Raw genomic sequence first — 23,099 nt, forward strand, 5'->3', positions numbered from 1 at the left:
CGGGGGCTCTGCTATTTGTAGATCCTTGTGATGGATGACTGGTGTGTGTGTGTGTGTATGTAAGAGAGAGAGAGAGAGAGAGAGAGAGAGAGAGAGAGAGAGAGACTGGCTTTTTTTTCTTTCTGCTCTTTCCCTATTCCCTCTCTCTTCAGGCGAGCAGAGCAGAACGGGACTGAGTGAGAGGAGGACAGAGACGCAGACGTGTGCAGACCAGAGCACACCAACTCCACAAAGACAAGAGAGGAGGAAGAGTTTGCAAGGAGAACATAAGAGAAAGAAAGCAGCTTCTTCTTCTTCTTTTTATTTTTTATTTTTTCACATCTGCAAACTGTGGTGGATATCAAACCTACATCAAAAGAATTCTAGAAGAACACAAAAAAAAAAGGATTTGTGTGGCTTCACAGCTGAGAGGAAAATATTAGCATTTGTTATAGTTTTTTTTTTTCTCTCTCTCTCTCTCTCTCTTTTCCCTTTTATTCTATTTATATTCACCACATATTTAGAATTATTCTAGCGGAGTTGTGAGGTGTAGCAGGACTCTTGGAAGCAGGGACAGAAAAAAAAAAAGAAAAGAAAAAGGTGGACAGAGTGAAAAGTAAGGGGTTTTGTTTCAAGAAAGAGCAAGGCTGCCGTGGTGGTGAATATGCCCATTAGAGGTAGCTGTTTTGAGGCAGGCATGGGCAGGCTGGCCGGGCAGCCGCTCTGGATGTGGGTGGTGATGCTCTCTGCCCTGATCATGGGTGATGCCAGTGCCTGCCCTGCCCTGTGTACCTGCAGCGGCACCACAGTGGACTGCCATGGACTGGGTCTCAAAACCATGCCAAGGAATATCCCCCGCAACACTGAGAGACTGTAAGTACCATCTCTGCTCTACTTCCCTGTGTGTGTGTGTGTGTGTGTGTGTGTGTGTGTGTGTAGGTGAGTGTGTGTGGGTGTGTATCTCTGATAGAAACTTCCTGACTGTGTCCCTCTGTCTTCTTTTCTCACTGTTTCCCTTCTGTTTCCTCTCTATATTGTAGTAGTGCACATGACTTTGCTTAGACTGAAGCAGAACAATAGCCCTGCCTGTAAAGCTGTGTGAGTCTGTGTGTGTGTGTGTGTGTGTGTGTGCGCAACTGTGTCAGTCAGCCAGTCAGTCACTCACTGGCATTCCAGTCAGGTATAAATAGGCATGAGGGACTGGAAAGAGCAGGAGCAGATGTGTGCCTTTCACATGTGTCCATAATTTACTTACCTACTTGTTTATACTTGTGGCATGTCGCTTTAAAGAAATCCCAAAATCAAATGGACTCCTTTTTGCTCCACTTTTAATTATTTAAACGTAGAGGTTTAAAAAGTAAAGTTTGACTTAAAGTTTAGGAGCAATATTTGCAGCTTGGTTTGTGGTTTTCTTGGATTTTTGTTTCATTTTTAGGGATATCTTTCCCCTCACTCATATCACGAGTCTTGTCTGTGCAGCACTTTGTCTCTCTTTATCTCTTTTCTTCCCCCTCTCTCTTTTTTCACTTTTTTTTTTTTCCCTCCCCACTTCTGGGCCAATGACTCCCCTCTCTCCCCTTCTCATGCCCCTGAACGCTCACTCCACAAATTGTTAAATCATGTAGAAAATTAAGCAAATCTGCTACTTAAGTGAGTCTTGCACAAGGATCACGTAGCTGTCTTGTAAAACGGTGGGAGGATGGGAGACGGAGGAAGAGGTGAGGCAGACGCTGGCTTGCAGAGTGGAGTTTCTCTGTCTTTTCTGACATTCCTCTGAAATATTCATCAGTAAATCAGAAGTGAGGAGTGCAAGGGGAAATAGATTGTTCTATTTCAGCTTTTAGAATATCAGTGCTGAATAAAACATGTGGTGGGAACGGAGGAGAGAAAGCCTGTGTCAGAGGCAACGTTGGCATAGTGGGAGCTGGCTGCATATTTTATGCTTTTCATATTTAATTTCTAAGAACACCTTTTTTTTTTTTTCTTTCGCCTGGCGGTCTGTATGTTTCCAGGTTGCATATGTGCACATGCTGGTTTAACAGTAAACCAGAGAGGAAACATGGTCATTTTGTGGTTTCCTTTTACATGAATGGCCATTCACACTGGAAATATCCCCTGCCCCTCTACTCAAGAGCATTTTTGTGTTAAAAGTTATTTGTGCATTCATAGGTGGTGCACAGCTGAGGATTTTTATCGCTGTAGCATCTCTGGATCTTTTTTTTTTTTTTTTTGCACGTCTAGCACACTCAGGACGTTGCATTTTAAACATGATGTGTATAAAGGTCACGTGTAATTTATTCCTGGGTCGTTGCCTTTTTTTTTTTTCTGTTGGCGTGTGTGTAGGTCATGTAGAAGATAGCCATTCTCTGGTGAGGGGTTCAATAGAGACTATGCTCCTCTGTGGGCTGTTATATAGGGTGATTCATCAAGGTGATTGTGCAAATCAACGCAGCCCACTCGGCCCCACATGATAGTCCCATGTGCATAGCTAGATTTATGTGTACGCATTTGAAAAATGTGTGTTTAGGTGAATGAAATTGTGCAACCGCCGCTGGGGTCAAAGATGAGTAATGAGTTAGTCAAGTTTTTATAATTGTTCCAGAAGTTGGTGGCCCTTGTCCTGACCATGCAATGTTACCAGATACTTTTTTTTTTTTCTTTGTAGAAATGTGTTTAAATGGGCAAAATGTCCTTGTCAAACTTTAATGGAGGATGTGTAGTATTAGTGTTGGGAAGGACGGCAGATGACACAGAAGGCGAGTAGCTTATAAAAGATTGCGCTTCACTCTGTTTGTTTGGTTTGCTGAGTGTTTGAGGATATTTGTGTGAATGCATATGTGTGTGTGTTGGAGCTCATGTATAGGCGGTGATGCTTCAGTGTGTGTGTTTGAGATGAGGGGGTTGGTTTTTGGGGAAAGGGTGTGTGTGTCTGTGTGTGTTTGGAGGCTGTTGAGACAGACAGCAGAATCCCATTTGCACTTGTCAGTGTGGGTTTGGATCAGGTCTGACCCCTGCGCTCCTCAGACCGACGCCTGTAATGAGACTGTGAGCTCCACGTGTTAAAATCACACCCTGCCGCGTACGGGCCACTGGCCGCTCCCTCCCCCTCTGACTCCTCGCTGCATCCATCCTCCCTCACTGTCTATTTTCCTGCGTCTCTTCTCCCTTTTCCCTGGGCCTTTTTAAAAACAATTCATCTGCTGTGGCAAAATATCATATTAAAATGGTAATTGCATTGTTATCAGGCTACACTGAGAGAAAACCAACATCTCCAAAGCTGATTAAAGAGACTTATGCAAACAGTAATGGTTGTTAGTTAAGCTTTGTGAATGCCCAGGTATCAAATTAAACTGCAACCCTTCTCTGTACCTGTTTTGTCTTCCTGGCAGCCCTGCTGTTTAGATTAAGCGTGTGTCTCATCTGTGAATGAGTTGATTTGAAGGTGGGGAGGAGCTGTGTGTCTTTGTGAGTGTGTGCGCTTTCATCTAATTGCAAAAAGCCAGTGCACTGATGACGTGTTTTCTGTGCCAGAAAATACCTTGTACTGAGATTCGGGGGCATGTTGGAGCTCCTCCAGAATAGAGGAGGTGGAGGCTGCACACCATATGTGTGTGTTTGTGTGTCTGTTGTGCATGCCTGGATAAATCTGATGTTCAGTTTTGTTTATTCATAAAGTTGAGCATGTGCATATGTGTATGTGGATGCGTGCAGTGAATAAGTAATGTTAGATGAAAGCATATGAGGGTCAGTAGTGGCTGGAGATGAGGGGCTCAGTTGCTTCGATAACCGTGTTTATGTATTTTGGGGTTGGAGGTGGGAGGCGTGTGTGCATGTGCCAGGGAATGCCTGCAGTGTTTTTGGCACCGGCACATAGCTGGTACAACTGAAAGCTCACCGGCCACCTGATCCATAATTTACCCTGACAAGACTGAACACAGCCTGCCCACTACCTGCCAACTATGGCTATGTGACTAAAGTAGAAAGAGCAAGATGGGAAAAGACAAAGAAACGGGGTGATGGGTGGAGCTGACGGGGGGTTGAGAGCAGGATGAGAAGATCCATCAAGGCAAGGCTGGCACAGTAACTGTAGCGGTAATCACTAATGAAGGGATTACCGCACAGAGGAGGGAAGAGAGGTGTGACTCCAACACAAACCTAATGAATGAATAAACAAGATTATGTTATTTATTGCAAAGGGCAAAAAAGGTCTGGTCCTGGGGTGGACTGAATTTCATTCACATCCTTTTTACAGTCTAATATATCCATCCTCATAGCTGGTAATCCCGTGAGGAGTGATAATGCCTGGAATGAAGATCATTCAGAGAATGTTTATGCACAGTGGAACATTGTGAAATTACAGGCCTGGGACTCAGCTCAATTTACTGCCTCCGCAACACAGATGTGGGCTGTTCTGTTGTCCTGAATATTGAGGTGGATGCCATGTTTCTCTGTAGCTGCCTTTTGAATTCAGTATTTTGTGAATTGTCTTGTATATGTGGTAATAAACAGTACATGTAGGTATTGCAGGCCATAGTTTATCCAATAGCACTGTTAGGTGTTGGTCCATGTCTTCAGTCACGTGTTCACATTTTACATGTTTTCACAGTCAGTGTGTTACTTGCCTTGTCAGAGTGATGGCTGAAAGCTAAGCACCAAAACCAGCTGCTGTGTGTCCATACACAGCACAGACCCACTGTTGCAGGAGCACAGCTCGTCTCTGGATGTGTTTAATTTCACCCATAAGAGCTGACAAATGACCCCATCAATAGTTTGTGTGTGCGACTGACACAGTACGATGTACAGTATGTTCATGTGCATATGTGAATGTACATTGCGTGATCTCCTTGCACAGCTACCTAAAAGTGCCGGTATCTCAGCAGACCATGAAAATCGAATTTGGAGCATTCACCTAGATCACCTTTCATCTCTCAGAAGACCATCCTTGCTTTTAACCCTCCTGGCTAGCCAGTAAGAAACTGAAGAGTGAAGGGGGTGGGTGATGTGTGTGTGTGTGCGTGTGTGCGTGTACGTGTCTGTGTGTGCGCATTAAAATGCGCATCAGTGAACACTCCACTGACATAGTAGATGTGCCTTTATAATCCGCATTTCACGCTAGTCAAGATGCTTCTGTTTGAGACAAGTTTGAGAGCAAATTATGGGCAGCATTCCAGGTGCACTTGAGCTCTGCGTCAGTCTGCACGCTTATCGTATCAGCGCTGTCTTCAGTGCAATGCTGGAGTTTATATATTAATCAAGTTAGTCATTTTAAAGCCTAACAAGAAATATGTTAAGATTCAATATCTAAATGGCGCAAGTTCATTAATTTATAAGTGACTTCCTAAATTTACCTGCTAATCCTTTGACTAAAACTAAATACATTAGAACTGACAAAGAACAGAAGCTTTTTTTTTGCATTTAAACAAGTCAATGTTTGGCAAATGACTGTACCAAAATGATTTCATTGATTAATCACCTAATCATCTTTTTGCTTCTGCTCTAAAATTACATGTTTTTCAGCTTGATTTGTCTACTCGAAGATGTGTTAATCTCTGCAAAGAGCTGGAGTAATGCTGATATCAGTGTGCTCAGTGGGGGTGAGAGTTGTTCATAGAGAACGTCTTTATTCTTCGGGACCGACAGGCAGATTTAAGCACACATGCAGCATCCATCAAATTACCGGCTGTCAATGCACATCTGCGAGGCAAACGTCCTCTCCGTCTTCTGTTTGGAATAACTGAAACATAAGAGATGTGACATAGCAGATGTTGCTCCATATGATACACTTTATAGTCAAAGTACACATTCATATAGCCTAAATGCCTTCATACGGGAGGCAAAGCCACAACAGAACCTCAAAGTCTGTCACTGAACAAACTACAGATACAGTATAAACCATGAAAGGCCCTTCAGTCTCTGCTTCTACTACGGCCCTGTGTGTGTTCTTTTTTCCAGCCTGTGGCAGTAACACACACTGGAACAGATGTTTAATTGATTCACTTCAGCCTGAAAGAGTGTCATAAGTTATCAATGTTTGATCAGAAAGTGTCTGCTTGTTGTTTTTTTTGCCTTTCTTGTCTTTTCTCTGGCTCCTTATTTTCCATCTACCAGTTTTTCTTGCTATCTGTTAAGTTTTTGCTCAAAGCAACATCTGCTACATGAAAAAAAAAAGCTCAGTGTCTCCTTGTCAAGGTTGTTGTTGTAGTGTGAAGGCCAGTTAAAAGCAGCAAAAGACAGATGCTTGAGTTTAGACCCCTGTTTTTAACCTGCAACTGATGCATGAGACCCCACTCTGGCCAAAGCACTGAGAAAGAGCTATGTGTGTGTCTGTGTTGGATGTATGTGTGTGATCTGCTTGATGTTTAACTTTCCTATCAGTAATCTTGCTCCTGAGGCCTGACTTAGCAGAATGAAAACTGTAAATAGCCCTTGAGGAGCCCAGTAGCCGGGAAAACACTCTCAGACAGTCTTTACACACAGGCACTTACATGATCGCTGCTGCACACACACACACACACTAAAAATGTACAGTTGAGGGACTTAACTGCTTGTCTGAAAGCCACATTTCAATGGAGAGGGAATGTTTTGTTCAAACTGAGCAGAAATCTGACCTCTTACTGTGGATAGAAGTGTTCCAGTCGGGTTTAAGAGTGTGTTATTTTGGTCGTGGTGGTCTTTTCTTTCTTTCTTTCTTTCTTTCTTTCTTTCTTTCTTTCTTTCTTTCTTTCTTTCTGTCTTTCTTTCTTTCGTTCTTTCTTTCTTTCTCCACCCAAGACCCAAATGGTGCCAACTCTATCCATAGTCTGCTTGACCAACTAGTATGTAGGTCACTTTCTCTTCGTAGTCTACCAGCCGCTGAGGCCTCATCTCTCCGTTGACATTTCCCAGACAGCCCATCAGCTCCTCACAGTTCCCAGCTACCCGCAACACTCCACCACACTGCTTCACACCGTCACTTTTCGACAGCTAACAACGCTGTCAAAGTAGCTCTCCTCTTCCTTCTGTCTTCTCAGTGACTCTATCTTTTTTTTTCCCCTCCTTTCTCTCCACCTGCGTGTTTCACGGCTGTCACATCCATATGCTGTCGAGTCCGTGGGACGACTTTGCTTCTTCGCAGCTTCTCAACCTGTTCGGCTCATTCATTAGGGAGAGCGCTTGTTGGTCCGGTCAAGTAGCATCATCGCTGTGTGATTGTGGTTAATGAGCATCCACGCTTGGGGCTGCAGGGCCTCAGGCTTCTGGTCATCAGATTGTTTCCACAGAGAGGAGTTTGGACAGCACCGTGCCACCAATCCTCAATCAGCTGGCTTCTGTCTTCCCTGCCAGGCTAAAGCTGTTCAGGACAAATGGTCCTGCGGCGCTCACAGCAGCCATTCAGAATGACAGCACTGCAAAAAAAAATAAGCATCTTAATAAGTAATTTAAATCTAATTTTCTAAGAAGAATGGAATGCGATACATCTTCATACTTACAGTCAAAATCTTGACCTGTTGGGCTTGTTATGAGTTCAGTTTGAAGGCAGTATGACCCGCAAAATCGCAAGAATCCAGATGGACCTCTACAGGAAGGATTATCATGTTGCTGTTGTTGTGTAAAAGAGGCTTAATGACTTTGACAGTTGCAGCAGAAGTAGATGGTGATTGGCATTAGATGCATGATGATAAAGTGTCAACTTGTGAGAAGCTTTTGTTAACCTGCTGCATATTTGTTGCCACGGCCTTTGAGTAAACCTCGCATTGTCAATTGTTTTGTGGTTGGAGGTATAAGAGAATTAAACTGGCCCACCTTTGGGAGTGGCACCGAGACACAGATAAGATAAGATAAAGATAAAGAGACTTTATTGTCATTGTGCAGAAGTACAACGAAACTTGTGTGGAAGAACACGACAATAGCAGCAGTGCAAATAAGAATAAAAATAAGAATACTATAAAAATAAGAATACTAGAAATAAAAATAATTTAAACAAAGTACTATATACACAAAGCATTATATACAATAACACACAGTGACCCATACAGGGCAGAAACAGAGTGACCATTTTCAGTGGTACCCTGAGCCTTGTCCAAAGTGTGGTAGCAATTTAGCTGAGCAAATTCATGAAACTGCTGAAACTCTATGTAGTGTTTTCCCTTATTATGTCTTGTTTCAAGTAATTGTCTCATCATTTTGACTTGTTTGCTTTCCCAGACTGTCCCACTGCGACTGTATTTATTTCAGTTGTGTAGTTTCTTTCTGTATAAATTGATAATGTTGGTGAAACTCTCTATAGCCAGCCATTTTCTCTTGTAATCATTGTGTTCTTTTGCTTTGGCCAGCTCCCAACAGAACACAATTGCCTCTCCCACAGGCACTGTTTATGTACATGCCAGTAGGTGTGCTTGAGTGCATTCCTTCATACAGTATATTTATATGGTCTTTGTGTGTAAGAAACAGGGCACATGTGGATATTTGTGTCTGCATGAGTGTGATCTCAATGCCGGCCTTAGTGAGCCACTGTGTTTGCTTATCCTCCCTCTAGTCTTGGGGTTTCATTTCATGTAACGTTGCTCAATTCGAAACAGGTCCGAAACAGGCTCAGCGCAGGGACCCAAGCAGCTGGCAGAAATAAATGTAATGAGTTTTTCAGCATTGTAGCAGTGCTCCGAGCCCCTTTGAATTATAGAGATGTGGAGCGCCGGAGCATAGCTGCCGCCTGTCCACCCAAGGGAAGGTGCACCAGGAAATACTCTTAGGCATCAATCAGCTTGGGACGGAAGATGAAGAAGGATTAGATAGTGATGTCATAAATCCACTTTCTCTCCAGGAAGTGTGTCAGCAGTGGGAATTCTTACAGACTTTCCAGAGGATGGAATGGATTTGACTGAGGCAGTTGGAGGTGGAAATCCTTTGCTGTAGGAACCCAGAATGATACCTAATAATTTTCAGCCTCTAAAGTAATACTGCGGTGCTGTAATGTGAAAACCCGCACAAAGTCAGTATTACGAAACATCTGTCTATGAAAGAAGTTAATGTGCCTTTGCTGCTGTGCCAAAAGCCATTGCTTAACTCTCTTTGATTGGAAAACAAAGAAAATAGCAGTGACTGATACTGTAGCTAATAAACAGCAGATTTTTCCTTTGATAAATCGACACCATGTATGATTTTGGCATACGAGTACAGTGCCCGTATTTAGATGTGGAATCAACAGAGACAAGCGCTGCGGAATCCAAAGTCCAGACTGGAATCCATAACCTCCCTGGATTAAGTAGATTCCCCTTAATTCGTACATTTGGAATACTGTCGCTGTGCATGTGTGTATGCCTTCACATACCAAAGTTACTTTCCAGTCAAAACTGATGTGAATTGCAGTCACTTTCCACCACCTAGAACAACAGGACACCTTCACAGACTGAGAAGTTTCCCCAGAGACTGAAAACTACTTCATCATCAGATCAGCCAAACAAAGCTGTAACACTATATATGAGTTATATGCTCTAATCATAAACCTCAGGGTCTATTTTATTAGGAACAGTTTCCTTTTTATGCAAAATGCTTGGGACAGTGAATCTCAAAAACATGCTCAGTATAACATTAAACTGTAGAAGGTCGTGTCGGTGCTGTTTGCACAAGTCATCAATCTTGAGGAAGATGAGCTACAGTGGGAACATAATTACCTGAACAGTTTCAAAGACTTTGCAAAACTTTGCATGGTGTTTGCATGGTGCATGTTTCAAAATGCCAGTGGGAAAGGTCAGAATATGTCATAAACTCGGCTAGTTGAAACATCATAGGCTCCTGGTGGCATTTGAGCATTGCCTAAATGTCACATATGCTGAACAGGTGCAGGCAATAAGAAGATAATGCAGCATCATTTGAAGATGCTTCCCGGAACAGTTAATTTAGTTCAGTCACGTGAGATGAACCAATACATCATGTTGAGATGTTGTTGCATAACAGCTTTGATAAGTCAGCTGTGGAGTACATGCAGAAACTATGGCTGTTACTACTGGACTGAACAAAAAACACATTGCTGGAGAACAAACTTGTGTTTTCAGTTGTTAATGTGTGAGTTATTTTTCCACATTTTCCTCCTGCCACCCTTTACTTGTTTTCTATCTTTTTCCTTTTTCGTGTCCTCGGGGTGTCGTCAGCGTTGACCACCCTGAAGATGAGACATTGGGAATCCAGAAGTGTGTGTGTGTGTATGTGTGTGTATCTGCGTAAGCACCTGTAATGAGCACCACATGTGTGTGTATCGGAGCCCAGGCTAATGAAGCCCAGTCCATTATTTATTTTCCCGTGGCCCTGTCGCTTGGCCTGTCGATGCACCTGCGTACACACACACATGCATGCATGCACACACACTCACCATCTGTCTATAATGACCATTCTCTCTCGTACTGCATAGCGCTACAGTCCCTCGAGTGGTCATTAGACGAGTGAGCGAGAGAGTGACTGAGGGAGAGAGACCAGTGCTTTGAGTGTAGATTTGGAACCAGTTTTTTGGTTTTGCTTGGGGAGGCTGGGGTTGGGGGGGCAGGGGGGTCAGGGTAGGGTGGATACATAATGTTTAGAAAGTGCATTAGAGGAGAGAAACTCTACATATTTTGATTTCTCTCACCACCCGGGAGGCTTGTAGGATTTGCGTGCTTTGCCTGTTTTGTTTTCCCGCTGTCATGAGAATACAATCTGCTACTGAAGTTAAATATGAATCTTCTTCAGTCTTCTGCAGCCGCAAAAGACAAAACAAACTGTTCTTATATCGGCAGGAATAACTGAATCCAGTCACAGTAAAGTTCAGCATGCTACAATTGGAGTTATCAAGTAAACACATTTTTGGAAAGACTTTGAATTTAACCTTTCTTTTTCAATTAATTTGTCTCTCCCTGCTTTTGCAGCGATGGCCAGCTCTCAGCAGGGAGGCTGCTCCCATTATATCCACAGCACTTAGCTTTCTGGCCTTGTGGCCCTACCCAAATCCCCTCTGCTAGCTCCTGCTAATCCCACCAATTGTAGGACATGGCAGACAGAGACCGGGGGGAGGTTTGTGTGTTGGTGGGAGAGGGCTGGAAAAAGAAAGACAAACAGCCAGCTCAAATGTGGCTTCCATTTTAATGGGGCTTCTTAATATCTCCCAGCGGAGTTGGAACCGAGCGTGAACTTCCCCTTTTGCACAACCCTCCTGATTCTGCCCAGCAATATATGTAACACTTAACATCACAGCAATTTGCATTTCATAAAACCACCAGCATTTAAAGACATCCTCAGCATATATTAAACCAGAATATTCTTTAGTAAAAAAGCTAATGTGTGAGTGTGTCTGAAGTGTGGTAGTTGTGTGTGTTGCAAAGCTCTAGGTAAGATTTTGACTCAGGTATCAGTAGACAAATATGCCTCTGTGCTGCTGTCTGCTCCTTTAGTCATCAAGCTGAACAGGTCCACAGGGAGAATAAAGATTAATTATTAATTTATGTTTGCGTGTCTCTCTTTGCAGGGAGCTGAATGGGAATAACCTCACACGCATCACCAAGAGTGACTTTGCTGGACTGAAGTACCTCCGAGTTCTGTAAGTACTTTCCTTCATGTTCATGTGTGATGATGAGATGTTTGTATGTGTATCTGTGGAGCATGTCGGCGTCTGACTTTATCTATTCATGCATACCTGAGTTGTATCTAAGCCTTGCAGCTTGCAGTTATACAGACTTGCTGCTGAAATTAGCATAAACCCACTGAAGTGCGATGCATTCGTCAAGAGTCCTACTCCAAAGTACATTAAGCTACTGAGTGACTGCAGCTAGTGATGTAATGGACTTCTCTCTCACCGTATTCTGCCCGCTGTAGTTGCACTTATTGTCCCTTAGACACACACACACTCACTTGCCCTCTGTTCCCTCACATCAACATGTAATGTGCACACAAGCGCCAGTCCTAAATAGGCCCTCAACACAGTTAACACATTCAGGTGAAGTCATTGGCTCCCTCTCCGGTGAAATTAAACAGCACTTGTGACTTCAGGTAATAAAGTAGTTGTAAAAGTGTCTATATGTGTACATGTGTGCGCGCGGTGCCATAGGTGTTAAAACCGCTGCCGGAGGGGAAGCTGCGTAGACCCGAACATGTTTTAAATGTAACACTAGCTGAGCATAATTCCTACTATCCAGCAAAGCCTTACTATTTTCAAGCCTCATCGTTACTCGCCCATCCCCCTGTTCCTGCCCTTCTTCTCCCAGCCTCAGCTCGCCAGGTCTCACCGCTCCTTGTCCCCTCTCGTCTCCCTGTGCATGCCTCCTCCTCTGCTCCACGTTCTACCCCCATGCTGAGGTTAAATGCCTTCATGTCACCAGCTTGTTGCAAGCAAGTAAGAAGGAAACAACTCCTTGCAAGGGTACTAAGGACAGAACTTCCCTTTGCTGTGAACCCCTGATTCTCTGACACTGCCACCACTGTTCATACATGTATCACACACATGCACACACTGCTCACATTCTGACATGTCTGCCAACTAATACACATAATGCATGATTAATGTGGTGTAGGTTCATGACATGTCTGTGTGCAACCATAAAAAAAAAAACTCCATCTGTGTGTGTTGCTTCTGTGTGGCAACAGCATTAAGACCAGCAGTGGGTTGACCTCTGATACCGCTGACCCCTGGGCAACCCTCAGAAGGAAAAAAAAAAACAGGAACAGAGGTTTATCTTTACAGTCAGCTGCCATCTATTCTGTCAGTCTAAAATCAACACAGCTGATTTACCTCCATTCATTTGGCCCTGGGTCATTGCCTGTTCTAAATCAGCAATGTGTGTCTCTGTGAGGATGAAACAAAACAAAGAAATGAACAATCGGGAGAAAAGTAGATAGAAAAAGATCAGAGAAATTGAAAGCTACATGCCCTCAGGAAGTCTGAAAAAAAAAAAAAAAGTTTTTCTCAATTCAAAAGTGCTCATCACAATTTTTTTCGCTTCCATCTAAATTCATGAGAAAGAGATCTGAGGTGAATTGCACTTTTCTCTCCATGTTTATGGAGTGTGAAAAGTGATTAGCATTTATATTCGATGGGGAGGAAGCCCAGACTGCTGAGTTGCAGCGCGCCTCGGCCTCACAGGAGACATGAGAGGTTGCCTTCAACACAGAACAGTTGTATACGTAATGAAGGAAAGTGCTTGTTGCTTCTAAAGCTGCTGGACACTTTTCTCTCCTTCCTGACTTTGTGTTATTGTAACACTTCCAAAACCATCCAAGCCTCTTTTTTTGTGCGTTAGCTTTGGCAGTGTAGGTGAGGAAAGGATGTGTTCCTGCTTGTGCGCGTGCATTCTGTGTTTGTGTGCATCCATGTTTGTTTGTGTACGACTAGTAGCCTTGATGTAGTGCCTGAAACTCTGATACTCTCCAACTATGCTGTCCAGCATTCCCACACACACACACATCCCACTTTCCCTTGATAGTGCCAGTTGTAAAAACCTTGGAGCCCACCTCAGCCTTTTCTGACCCCCTGCCTACTTTTCGTCTCGTCTCCACCCAGCTGCTACACCCAGTGGACCACACTAGAGCCCAGACCCACACTTTCTGAGCCACCTTGGAAACTTTCCTGGCTGCTACCCCTGCTTCCTTTGCCAAGATTCCACACTGTGCCCTCAGTCCACGCCACTGCCCTCAGTGTGTGTGTGTGTGTGTGTGTGTGTGTGTGTTTGTGTGTGTGTGTGTGTGTGCGAGGGAAGTGTTGAATATACCGCACCCGACTTTAATATACATACTGTGAGAAGTCTCGCCACCCAAACCCCAAAGCCCCCTATACTTTATTAAAGTCAGAGTGACCGTCTACAAACTCGTACGAAAGTCAAAGTCACATAGTTTTTCCTTCTGTCCTTTCCTGCAGGCAGCTGATGGAGAATCAGATTACTGTGATCGAGCGTGGGGCTTTTGATGACATGAAGGAGCTGGAGAGACTGTAAGTACCACCCAGGGCTGTGTGTGTAGATAGGCTGAACACATTTTTTATTTCTTCTCTAAACTTGAACCCAAAATGAAAATCCCACCCTTCCACTGATTTGTTTTCAGTGCTTGTATTAGTTGAAGGTAATGAGACTAACAGGAGGAACCAATTGTAAATGGTGGGTCAAGTGTGAGGCACTTCCCTGTCATTCCATTGTGGTTGGATGGTGCTGAGAGGGTACAGTGTGGGCTGGGAGTACTTTTATTAGCTTTGCCTGACAGGAATGCCCTCAGTGGGATATGTGGGCTTAAAAGGCCTCCCCCACCGCAGACCTTGGCTCATCTGGACAGCACCAGGACTCCCCCAACAGCTTGTAAACTGGCTGGGAAAACACACAGACAAACACAATCAACCACACCTCAACCAGCTCATTAGTAAATCAATAGTGTTACCCACATGGAAACCTGCACAGCAGATGACTTTATGGACACACGCTGTCATGCAGACACGGCGGTTAACTTCTAAAAGACTTTCCCCCCGATCTGAAACCCACATTAACAATCTACATTACCAAACTCGAGGCCGTGCGCAGCTCGCCTTCCCTCCTACTCCATATTCAACTGATCCCAAACATTGGCTAGACATTTCCATGTGCCAGACCAATGTGGAAATTAAGTGGCTCATTTCTCTAATGTTTAAAAGCCACTAACCCACCAGCAGGTACAGTTCAGTGTGAACGGAGCAACAGCAGCAGACCATTAATGTCCATTATGCACTAAATCTCCACCTTGGCTGGCCAAGCACTCTTCTCAGTGTATACAGTGAGTGGCACAAGTCCCAACATCTGTCTGAATGTGTCTGAAGGCAGGGCAGCGGCCTGCCTTTCAGATTTGCAGCCTCTCTTTGCCACAGCCACAGCATTCACTCCTATGTGCCTCCAATGGGCCATTCAGAAAGGAGAGAGTTGTGGTTTCCAACAGATTAGCAACAGTCTGTTCCTCATTGACTTAATTGTTGTATTTGCATAAAGCCTGCCAGTCTTGGATGTTAGTTGTTTGACATGGAGTCTGTTGCCAACCAACCATTCCTGTCGGTGCTTCCTTGGGCTAGAATGGTCTCATCCATTTCTCTTAATTTTATTTAGAAACATCTTGTTTTGATAGTTCACCCCCAGATAAAATGCATTCATGTTCATATAACTGGTGGATGTAATTCAATTGTTTAAATGGGAATGTTGCTTTTCTGTTGTTCTGGGAAAGTCAGCAGAACACTGAATTCCACAAGGCACAGCATTGTAATTTAACTGTGCAGAGATAATTTACGACACTGTCTCTGAGTAACAGTTTAATTCCCCTGAACTTTCAGTTGGATATTTATGTGACATCCAGAGCACACTGAAACACAATAGCCTGTGGCTAAGCTGATTCTACGGCAGCTAGAAGAAATTATTCACAGCCTACACACTCAAGGACACATATGCATAGACACACACACGCACACACAAACTCACTGGTTGATCATACGTTTTCCCTGCCGCAGGCGGCTGAACCGTAATCAACTACAGCAGCTTCCTGAGTTGCTGTTTCAGAAGAACCCTGGCTTGTCTCGACTGTAAGTACATTCGCTTTTTTTTATTTCAATTACTTTTTTGTCTCTGTCAGCACACACTCCATTCCTCTTTGTCTTTTCTTTATTATGCAAGCCGCCAGTGTTGCTCAGAGATGTACTTGTGATGAATGTCCGCATTGGTTTCATTTGGTCTAAACACAATTAAAGAACAATCAGGATTCAATTGCACTTGCTGGAATGGACATCGGGACTCATTCATACATTCAGAGTTATTAGTGTGTGTCAAGACTCCTTGTATGTAAGACAAAATGAACTGGACGAGTGGAAATCTGAGTTCTTTGCACGTCGTTGGGCCTTCATGCCAAGTCGTCTGCAGTTTCTCTGTCTTAATCTCTCTGCAGGAGAATCCACTGGTGACAGGGAGTTGATGTGACATTGGGAATTGAGCTCAGGGACACATTATACTTTGAACTCAGTTCCAGGTATAAGGATGTCTGCGTTACCTAATGAGGTCTTTTTTATGTCGAGTCCCCAAAGCTCTCTCTGCCAGTAGACTCCACCTTCATCATATGAATGAAATGTGTCATTGCCGTTTTTGTTTCGTTCTTGTTAAGACCAATCCCATACTGTCACACACCCACACATCCTTCCTTCCATCATACACCCCATGCAGTGAGACAATCCCACAGTAATGCTAAACTTTTATTCCCATCTGTAACAAGGCACTTTTTTTTTTTTTTTTTACATTCTTTAGAATAATCAGTGTCCCTGTTGCTAGCTGATCATTCCAACTTCCATTATTTCAGTTCAGATTACCTGGAGCATCTGGGAATAATGAAACAGTGGGACATGGAAAAATCATTTCCCTCCCTTCTATTCGCATAGTGGTACCACTAACCCATGATCCCAGCCTCAGCCCTCCATCTGTTTATCTTGCGTTTGATGTTTAACACCATCTTGAATCTATCTGTCACTTCCTTGCAACTATCTCCCCACATCACCTATCATTATGCCACAGTCCGCCTACAGGGCTTTAGGGCAAAGCCTCATCCTTTGGGGCAAGGTCGGCCTTTTTGTGGCTTGCAAACACTGAGCAGCACTGAGTTGTCTTTCTAGCTGGAACAGAGACAGAGCAGACCGAGGCCTTCCAGACCAGCGGATGGCCTTGAACAAGCGTGATTAGTCCATCTGGAGCAGCGGGCTCTGCCAACAGCCAGAGGATTGCGCTAACACAGCTCCCCTGTTTCATCCAATCTAGCTTCATGGTCATTATTCTAAACCTAGCGCTGGCTTTTCTGCCACGTTCTGGAGAATGAGACTTTGTTTAACATTTCTTAATCGATTCGCTATGTGTCTGTGTATACACTCATTTGTTCTTTATCCTTGGCTGGATAAAAGAGAGCCATAATGGACCTTGAAGCTTTTCAGGTGTGGAAGTGCTATACATTTTTTAACAGTTAAAACAAATGTTGAATCCACAGGCATGGAATCGATAATAATGTAATCTTCATGGTGCCTGTGGCTGATTGACAGATACTCCAATGTGAAAGGCTTCTAGTGCTTGTTAAATATTTGGACTAGTAGCGTGGGATCAGGGACAGCAGTAGAAGACAAAGTTTTTTCCTAAGGTGTTTCTGAACTCCTAAGTGGTGTGTCTGGGCCACACCATGGGTTCTGGTTGCAGTCTGATGCGGTTAAGTTACAGCCTCGTCTTGCTCCCGCCAGCAGCTTTTAATGGACTTAAAAGGTCTTCATCTCCCAGAGGAAGACTTTCGCCGCTATTTCATGTGTGCATTAATGCGTGTGTGTGTCTGAGGACGACAGAGAGCGACAGACAGACAGAGAAACAGAGTCTACGGTTGCACATGTATTTGTGTGTGTGTGTCTTTGCACTTGCTCAAAGAGCTCACTGGGGCTTGTTAGGGTCTGCCTTTATGATCCCAACAAGAGAGGTTAATGTGAAAGCCCGCTGCCCTCAGGTGGAGCACTAACCCAGATGGTTTCTCTTCTCCTGGAAACAGGATTAATTGCTCCCTTTACCCTTTTCTGTACTTTTACACTCTTTCTGTCTGTGTCTTCTACTCCCCTCTTTTTTTTTTTCTTTCTCTTTTTTTTGCTCATTCTGAAGTGAGGGTTTCAGGGAAACTTGGATAACAAAGTGGCTATTTTTCGTAGACATCCTGCTGAGAGGACAAACAGAGAGAAGGGCAAAGGGGATGGAGGGAGCGAGGGATGGCAGATGAGATCGTTGCTCTCATTAAACTTTAGAGGAAAAGCTACCGGGTTAATAAAAGGCTGTTGGTTAAATGAGCAGTGGAGTGTTGTTTTGTGGGGAGTTTTTAAACACTTGATCCCATGCAGTCATTAAGCTAACAGTGTAATGAGTTTTCACTACAAAGGGAAGTGTTCTTGCTAGAACACTGATTTTGAAAAAGGGCTCCTTAAACCGACAAAGAAAAAAACAACTTATTCATATTTATTCATTTGTGCTTTTTATTTTTTGCAACAATGCTGCTGAGGCTGAAAACTTAGGAGGCTGAAAATGTCTTGAAAATGTAGGTTGCACAAGTATATTTCACAGAGCTATGTGTTTTTGCTTTGAGTTTTGAGAGCCTACCTCTTTATCTACACCCCCGCTGTGTCTCTTCCCATGCCTGAGAGATACCAGAGACACTGATGCATGAGGGGCACAGCAAAGATAATTGGAATTGATTAGAGATGATTAGAGATAGTTAGAGTTAGTTAAAGCTGCCTGTGATGGATGGCACCAACAACAAGGCACGGGAACAGCGGCGCAGAGGTGAGAGGCGCAGCGCTGAACACCGGTGAACAATAACAGTGAAAATAGAGTTGCATTCATCACTGTTAACGACCTGTTGCCCCCATCCCACCACCCTCGACTTCTCCTCATCCCACTTCCACTGCACTTCAGATCTGTAATCTACTCATCCATGTTTGTAATTAGTGTCTTTTCGCAGTGGGAGAGCGGGAGGAAGGAAGGACTGCGGGATGGAGGAAAAAAAGAGGCATAGGTGAGCAGAGTTGGAGGAGTGCAGTGCACTTAGGCTGATAGCTGGCCCCGGGGAATAGCATCTGGTTTGGACTCAGGATGGGGGGTTCGACGAGGAGGAGGCAAAGGGGTATTTTGCGGTTTTTGATTACCATGTTGCTCCTTGCTGCCACAAACAAATACCAGCACCAACACGGGTTTGTTTGAAGGGGTGTTGCTTCCATTAATGGCCAACGTGCTGTATTACGTGTTGCTGTGAGGGGATGGTAAGCAAAGGTTTTCCCTTGTCTATCTCCCCGGGAGGTATTAGGGAGGAGGAGGGAGGATTGAAGGGTGTGGTAGTACCTGCACTACAGGGGAGCCGAGGAAACCCTGGCAAAGGATTGGAGAGGAGGTGTGTCTCATCCTTGTCTAAGATCCTTTTTCCTATCTTTCATTTTCATGTTAATGCCTGGCAACGGGTATCCCGATGTACACAAACCCTAAACACACACGCTGAAATGCTGGCTGGGACACACGGGCGTATGCGCACACGCACGAGAGAGAGAGAAAAAAAGAGGGAAAATGTAAATAACACTAATTAGACACAAGCACACACACAGAATAACACTATAATTACATCTCTGTGTGCTAATGTGTGGATGGCATGCACACACAAGGGATTACGTTCTTTCTATGGCTTTGACTGTAGATAAAAGAGCCGCTTCAACTATGTGTTGATGCAGAGCTGCCTCCTCTGTGTTTGTGTTGGAGGGATGCTGTGTTTTCTGTTTGTTGATCGCTTGATGCTTAGGGAACGGTAGCTCAGTGTGAGAAGAAAGAATTGTATGGGGGAAGGAGGTCTAGAATAAATAATGTGCACTATCATTAAACCTATAAATCATCTCTCTGTCACAGTATTCCCACTTGTTTTTGACTTTGTTGCCACTGAATATACAGTATTTTCCCTTTTCATTTGCTTCAGATTGATTGGCTTGTAAACCCACTCTCGTGTTCCAAGACTTTTTGTGCCACAAAGCAAGCAAATTAACTCTTTTGACTTCTGACTTTTTGTGTATGACTGCATGAAAGACTGGCGTGAATGTGTTTTTTTCTTCTCCTCGTGACTGTTTTTAAGTGTTTGTATAATACTGCGCTGTGTGTGCAACTGCGCATGCATGTGTGTGTGTGCATCTGGCAGGCTGTTAATGCTCCAAGCTGGTCTTGTCGTTTCCTTCTCTTTGTCTCTGCTGATGAATGACCTGCCTCAATGTGCTAGGTCTCTCCCTCTCCCTTAGAGGACTGTTTGGGCCCCCGCTTGGCAGCAGTCCCCATGGCAACCCATCTTCATCAGGAGGTTTCTGTGCCATCAATGGCAGACATCCTGATTTCTTGACTGTGGTTTGTCTGACACTAAGTAAACACTGACAGAGTTAAGCTAACTTCAGACATCAAAATACCTGCATGCACAAAAAGAGTCAGTTCACCCAGAATCATTATGTGTTTTAGCTCACCACCAGATCATTTTGGTTTCGTTGACTCAAGTTTTGAAATGTCAATTTCCGAGATTTGTGGTGCTTGCAGTGCTGAAAATGGAACAGTTGTATATCTTGTTCGGACTTCAAGTTGTCCACTTTGATGGATTATCCAGAGCAACAGGGACAATGTTTTGGTAAAGAGCTGCATTTGCTGAATTCTAAAGTTCTGTTTTTTTATTGCTGCCATCAAAAAATACATTTATTCCCATTGTTCCTGGGAGAACTGAGACAAACACATCAAAACTGTTTGCGTTGCTGTGCACTGTTTGAGTTAAGTGAAACAATATGTATTTTAGTGAACTAATTTAAGTTGTAACTTTTAAAATAAAAGCATAAAGTTTAGTTTTTGTAAGAGTTTGAAATACCTGACCCAACAGCCAACCAAAAAATACCAACCAGGCAGGCTTTAACTCCTTGCCCCTGCCCCTCTTCCTGCCCCTGTCCTTGTCAGCTGGTAAAAGTGGCTTTTATGGCTTGTCACTGTTTTCTTTACGAGTCGGACCGTGTGTGAGAGAGAAATGCAGACCAAACCATGTGAGGAGAGCGGAAGCCAAAAGGGGGTAATTTAAAAACCACTCTGCCATCTGAAATACTCACAACCGCAGCACAAGGGAGAGCGAAAAGAAAAAGGAAAAGAGGACGAGGAGGCAGGCAGACGAGGAACAAAGTTAAAGAGGACGGAGGGAGATGGTCGGAGGTGCAAAAGACGGAGCAAAGATGCAGCCAAAGCAGGGGAGAAAACAGCAGTGTTTATATTTACTAACGATTCTGTGTCCTTCCTCATGAATAATTGAACAGATGGATTGAGGCTTGTTAAATATTCACACTAAAGCACTGGGACATCAGCGGTCTGTGTGTGTGTGTGTGTGTGCGTGTCCGGCGTCTGGTACAGGCTGCTCTACATACACACCCATACCATCTCTGATGCTCTAAATATTCCTACAAGCAAACATGCGCACACACACAAGTTCCTCTGCGATGACCGTCCCAATCACACACGTGCACGTTCCTGTGTGCGTTCCTGTGTGTGCGTCTTCACGTTGGGGACTGGCCTGGTCATTATGAATTGATACGGCATGAATAAGACATCACAGTGTGGTCTAGATCCGTCATGAGTATACACACACAGGGATTTCACTTGCGGAGGCTGCTGAAGGAGGCCTCCTCCTCCTCCTCCTCCTCCTGCTCTGTGTGCCGCTGCCGACAGTTTGCCTCTGTGACGGCTGCCTTTGCCTGGTCCAGATTGGAACTGACACACATGGCAGAAAAGGCTACCCTCATGTCCTCACACAGACACACACACATACACTTACTCCTTGGAATCTCAAAGCAGGGGTTTGAGGAATGCTGCAGTCCCGTTCCAGGAATAACAACCAATGTAGTGCTAGTTGGTTTGTCCTGCTTGTGTGTGTATGAACACATGCTTCGTGGTCATGTGTATACATAATGGGTCTGCACAGTCAAGCAGCATGAAGTAGGCTATGAGTGTAGCCATCAGAATGAGAAACCCAGCTCATTCATCACCGTCGTAATAGAGTGCAATCTCCTTGCAATGGGTGTTTCCTCGGTCAGTGCATCTGTCCATCTCGTTACAGTTCAGTTCAAGACCTGGGGTTTCGATCAACACTATCTGCTCTGGATCATCATGTGGAAGTGTCGTGTGTGAGGTGCTTAGCAGCAAGACTACAGTATTTGTGTGTAATCTCTAGTTATGAGCTGTTAGGGTCTGGACTTGAGACTCTGGAGCTCAGTGTTGGAAGTAACCCAAGCAGACCCAAACAGCCTCTCATCCCATGGGTGGGGAGGGGATAGGGTGGTTCGAAACCCTGCCTAACATCCTGCAAAGCAGGAAGAAGCACGGAACTGCACACATGCGCATGTGTTGCTCGGCACACATGCTCACAGCAAACCCACACGCGTACAGTAAATGATTGTTCCAGCCCTATCCTGTGGCCTCGGGCTCTGTCTCTGATTCTGAGATTTAAAAAAGAACAAACAAACAAACTGTAGGGCAAATTATGCCTTCACACACACACACACACACACACACACGCAATCGCACAAATGCCACTGCACACACATACTTTGCCCACCTCCTGCTGATTTGCTGCTGTAGCAACCAATGCTCTGTGGGTTTCAGACTCGGGCTGTTTACCTTTTCAGAGCAAGCGGAAGACACACAGAGAAAGAGTTGGGAGGTGAAATAGTTCAAAAAGAGTCTCATATTTTCTGAACGAAAACCGATCCAATTGCTTGGGAAAAGTGTGGTGTAATGGATGGAAAGAGATTTTTGGATTTTTAGTTGTGTGTGTATATGTAATTATAGGCTTTGGATGCATCCCTTTATCCTCTGGAAGGAGAGACTCGGTTGAACTCCTTCCTCTTCCCCGTGGCTATATTTCTGTGTGTTTGTGCATGTGTGTGAACTCTGGGCTCTGTCTCCTCTCTGTCTGTGGTGAACAGGTCCATTCTGAGGGTTTTCTACTGAGCACACCTCCAGGCCTTTTGTTCTTGAGACTCCGCAGGATATAGAGCTGCCGCTGAGTGTTTCACTGCATAAAAATTACGTTTTGTTTACCTTGAGGTTAATGAGGTTAATGTGGTGCAGGCTAATGGTAAAAGAAGCAAACTTGTTACAACAGGTTTGCTGGTTTGGATCTCAGCAAAGAAAATCTGGATTGCCTAAGCATGGCTAAGTGAGGAAACTTTTGACTTTCTGTATCTACTGTTGAAGTGTCCGTGAGCACCTCATGTCCTTCTTAAAACTCCAACAGACCTGGAAATTGACAATGGAGTGTGTTTTTACATTGCACTTACTATAAAATCAACAGTTAGCTTCATACATTAACCAGGTAATCTCTCTGATTTTAAAGATTACATTTATTTAGACGTTTTTCAGATGACTTTAGGAGAGAGAGATGAAATGTGTGTGAAGAGAGTAGAAGAACACCACGCAGCAAATGGTAGCAGGAAACTGAACTATGAACTTGCTGCTCATGTTCTTTGCACCCTACTTTGACTTTTTCAACAGTCCTTGATTACTGTTAATTTCTCAAATTACTCTTGGCGTCCACAGATTACCGTGGATATGATTTTATGTGTGCATCACAGTGAA

The 23,099-nt window shown here is 44.0% G+C and overlaps 1 protein-coding gene across 1 annotated transcript in view; it reads left to right on the plus strand.

Moving 5' to 3' along the window:
- Nucleotides 1-130: 130 nt before the first annotated feature.
- Nucleotides 131-23,099, plus strand: part of slit1a (slit homolog 1a (Drosophila)) — a 79,817-nt gene continuing 56,848 nt past the window's right edge. The window contains exons 1-4 of the mRNA XM_008282420.1: nucleotides 131-852; nucleotides 11,450-11,521; nucleotides 13,832-13,903; nucleotides 15,428-15,499. Of these exons, the coding sequence (XP_008280642.1) occupies nucleotides 644-852; nucleotides 11,450-11,521; nucleotides 13,832-13,903; nucleotides 15,428-15,499 (425 nt within the window). The 5' untranslated portion in view covers nucleotides 131-643. The remainder of the gene's footprint in view (nucleotides 853-11,449; nucleotides 11,522-13,831; nucleotides 13,904-15,427; nucleotides 15,500-23,099) is intronic.

The sequence above is a fragment of the Stegastes partitus genome, unplaced genomic scaffold (assembly GCF_000690725.1).
Source record: "Stegastes partitus isolate 25-593 unplaced genomic scaffold, Stegastes_partitus-1.0.2 Scaffold270, whole genome shotgun sequence".
Lineage (NCBI taxonomy): Eukaryota > Metazoa > Chordata > Actinopteri > Pomacentridae > Stegastes > Stegastes partitus.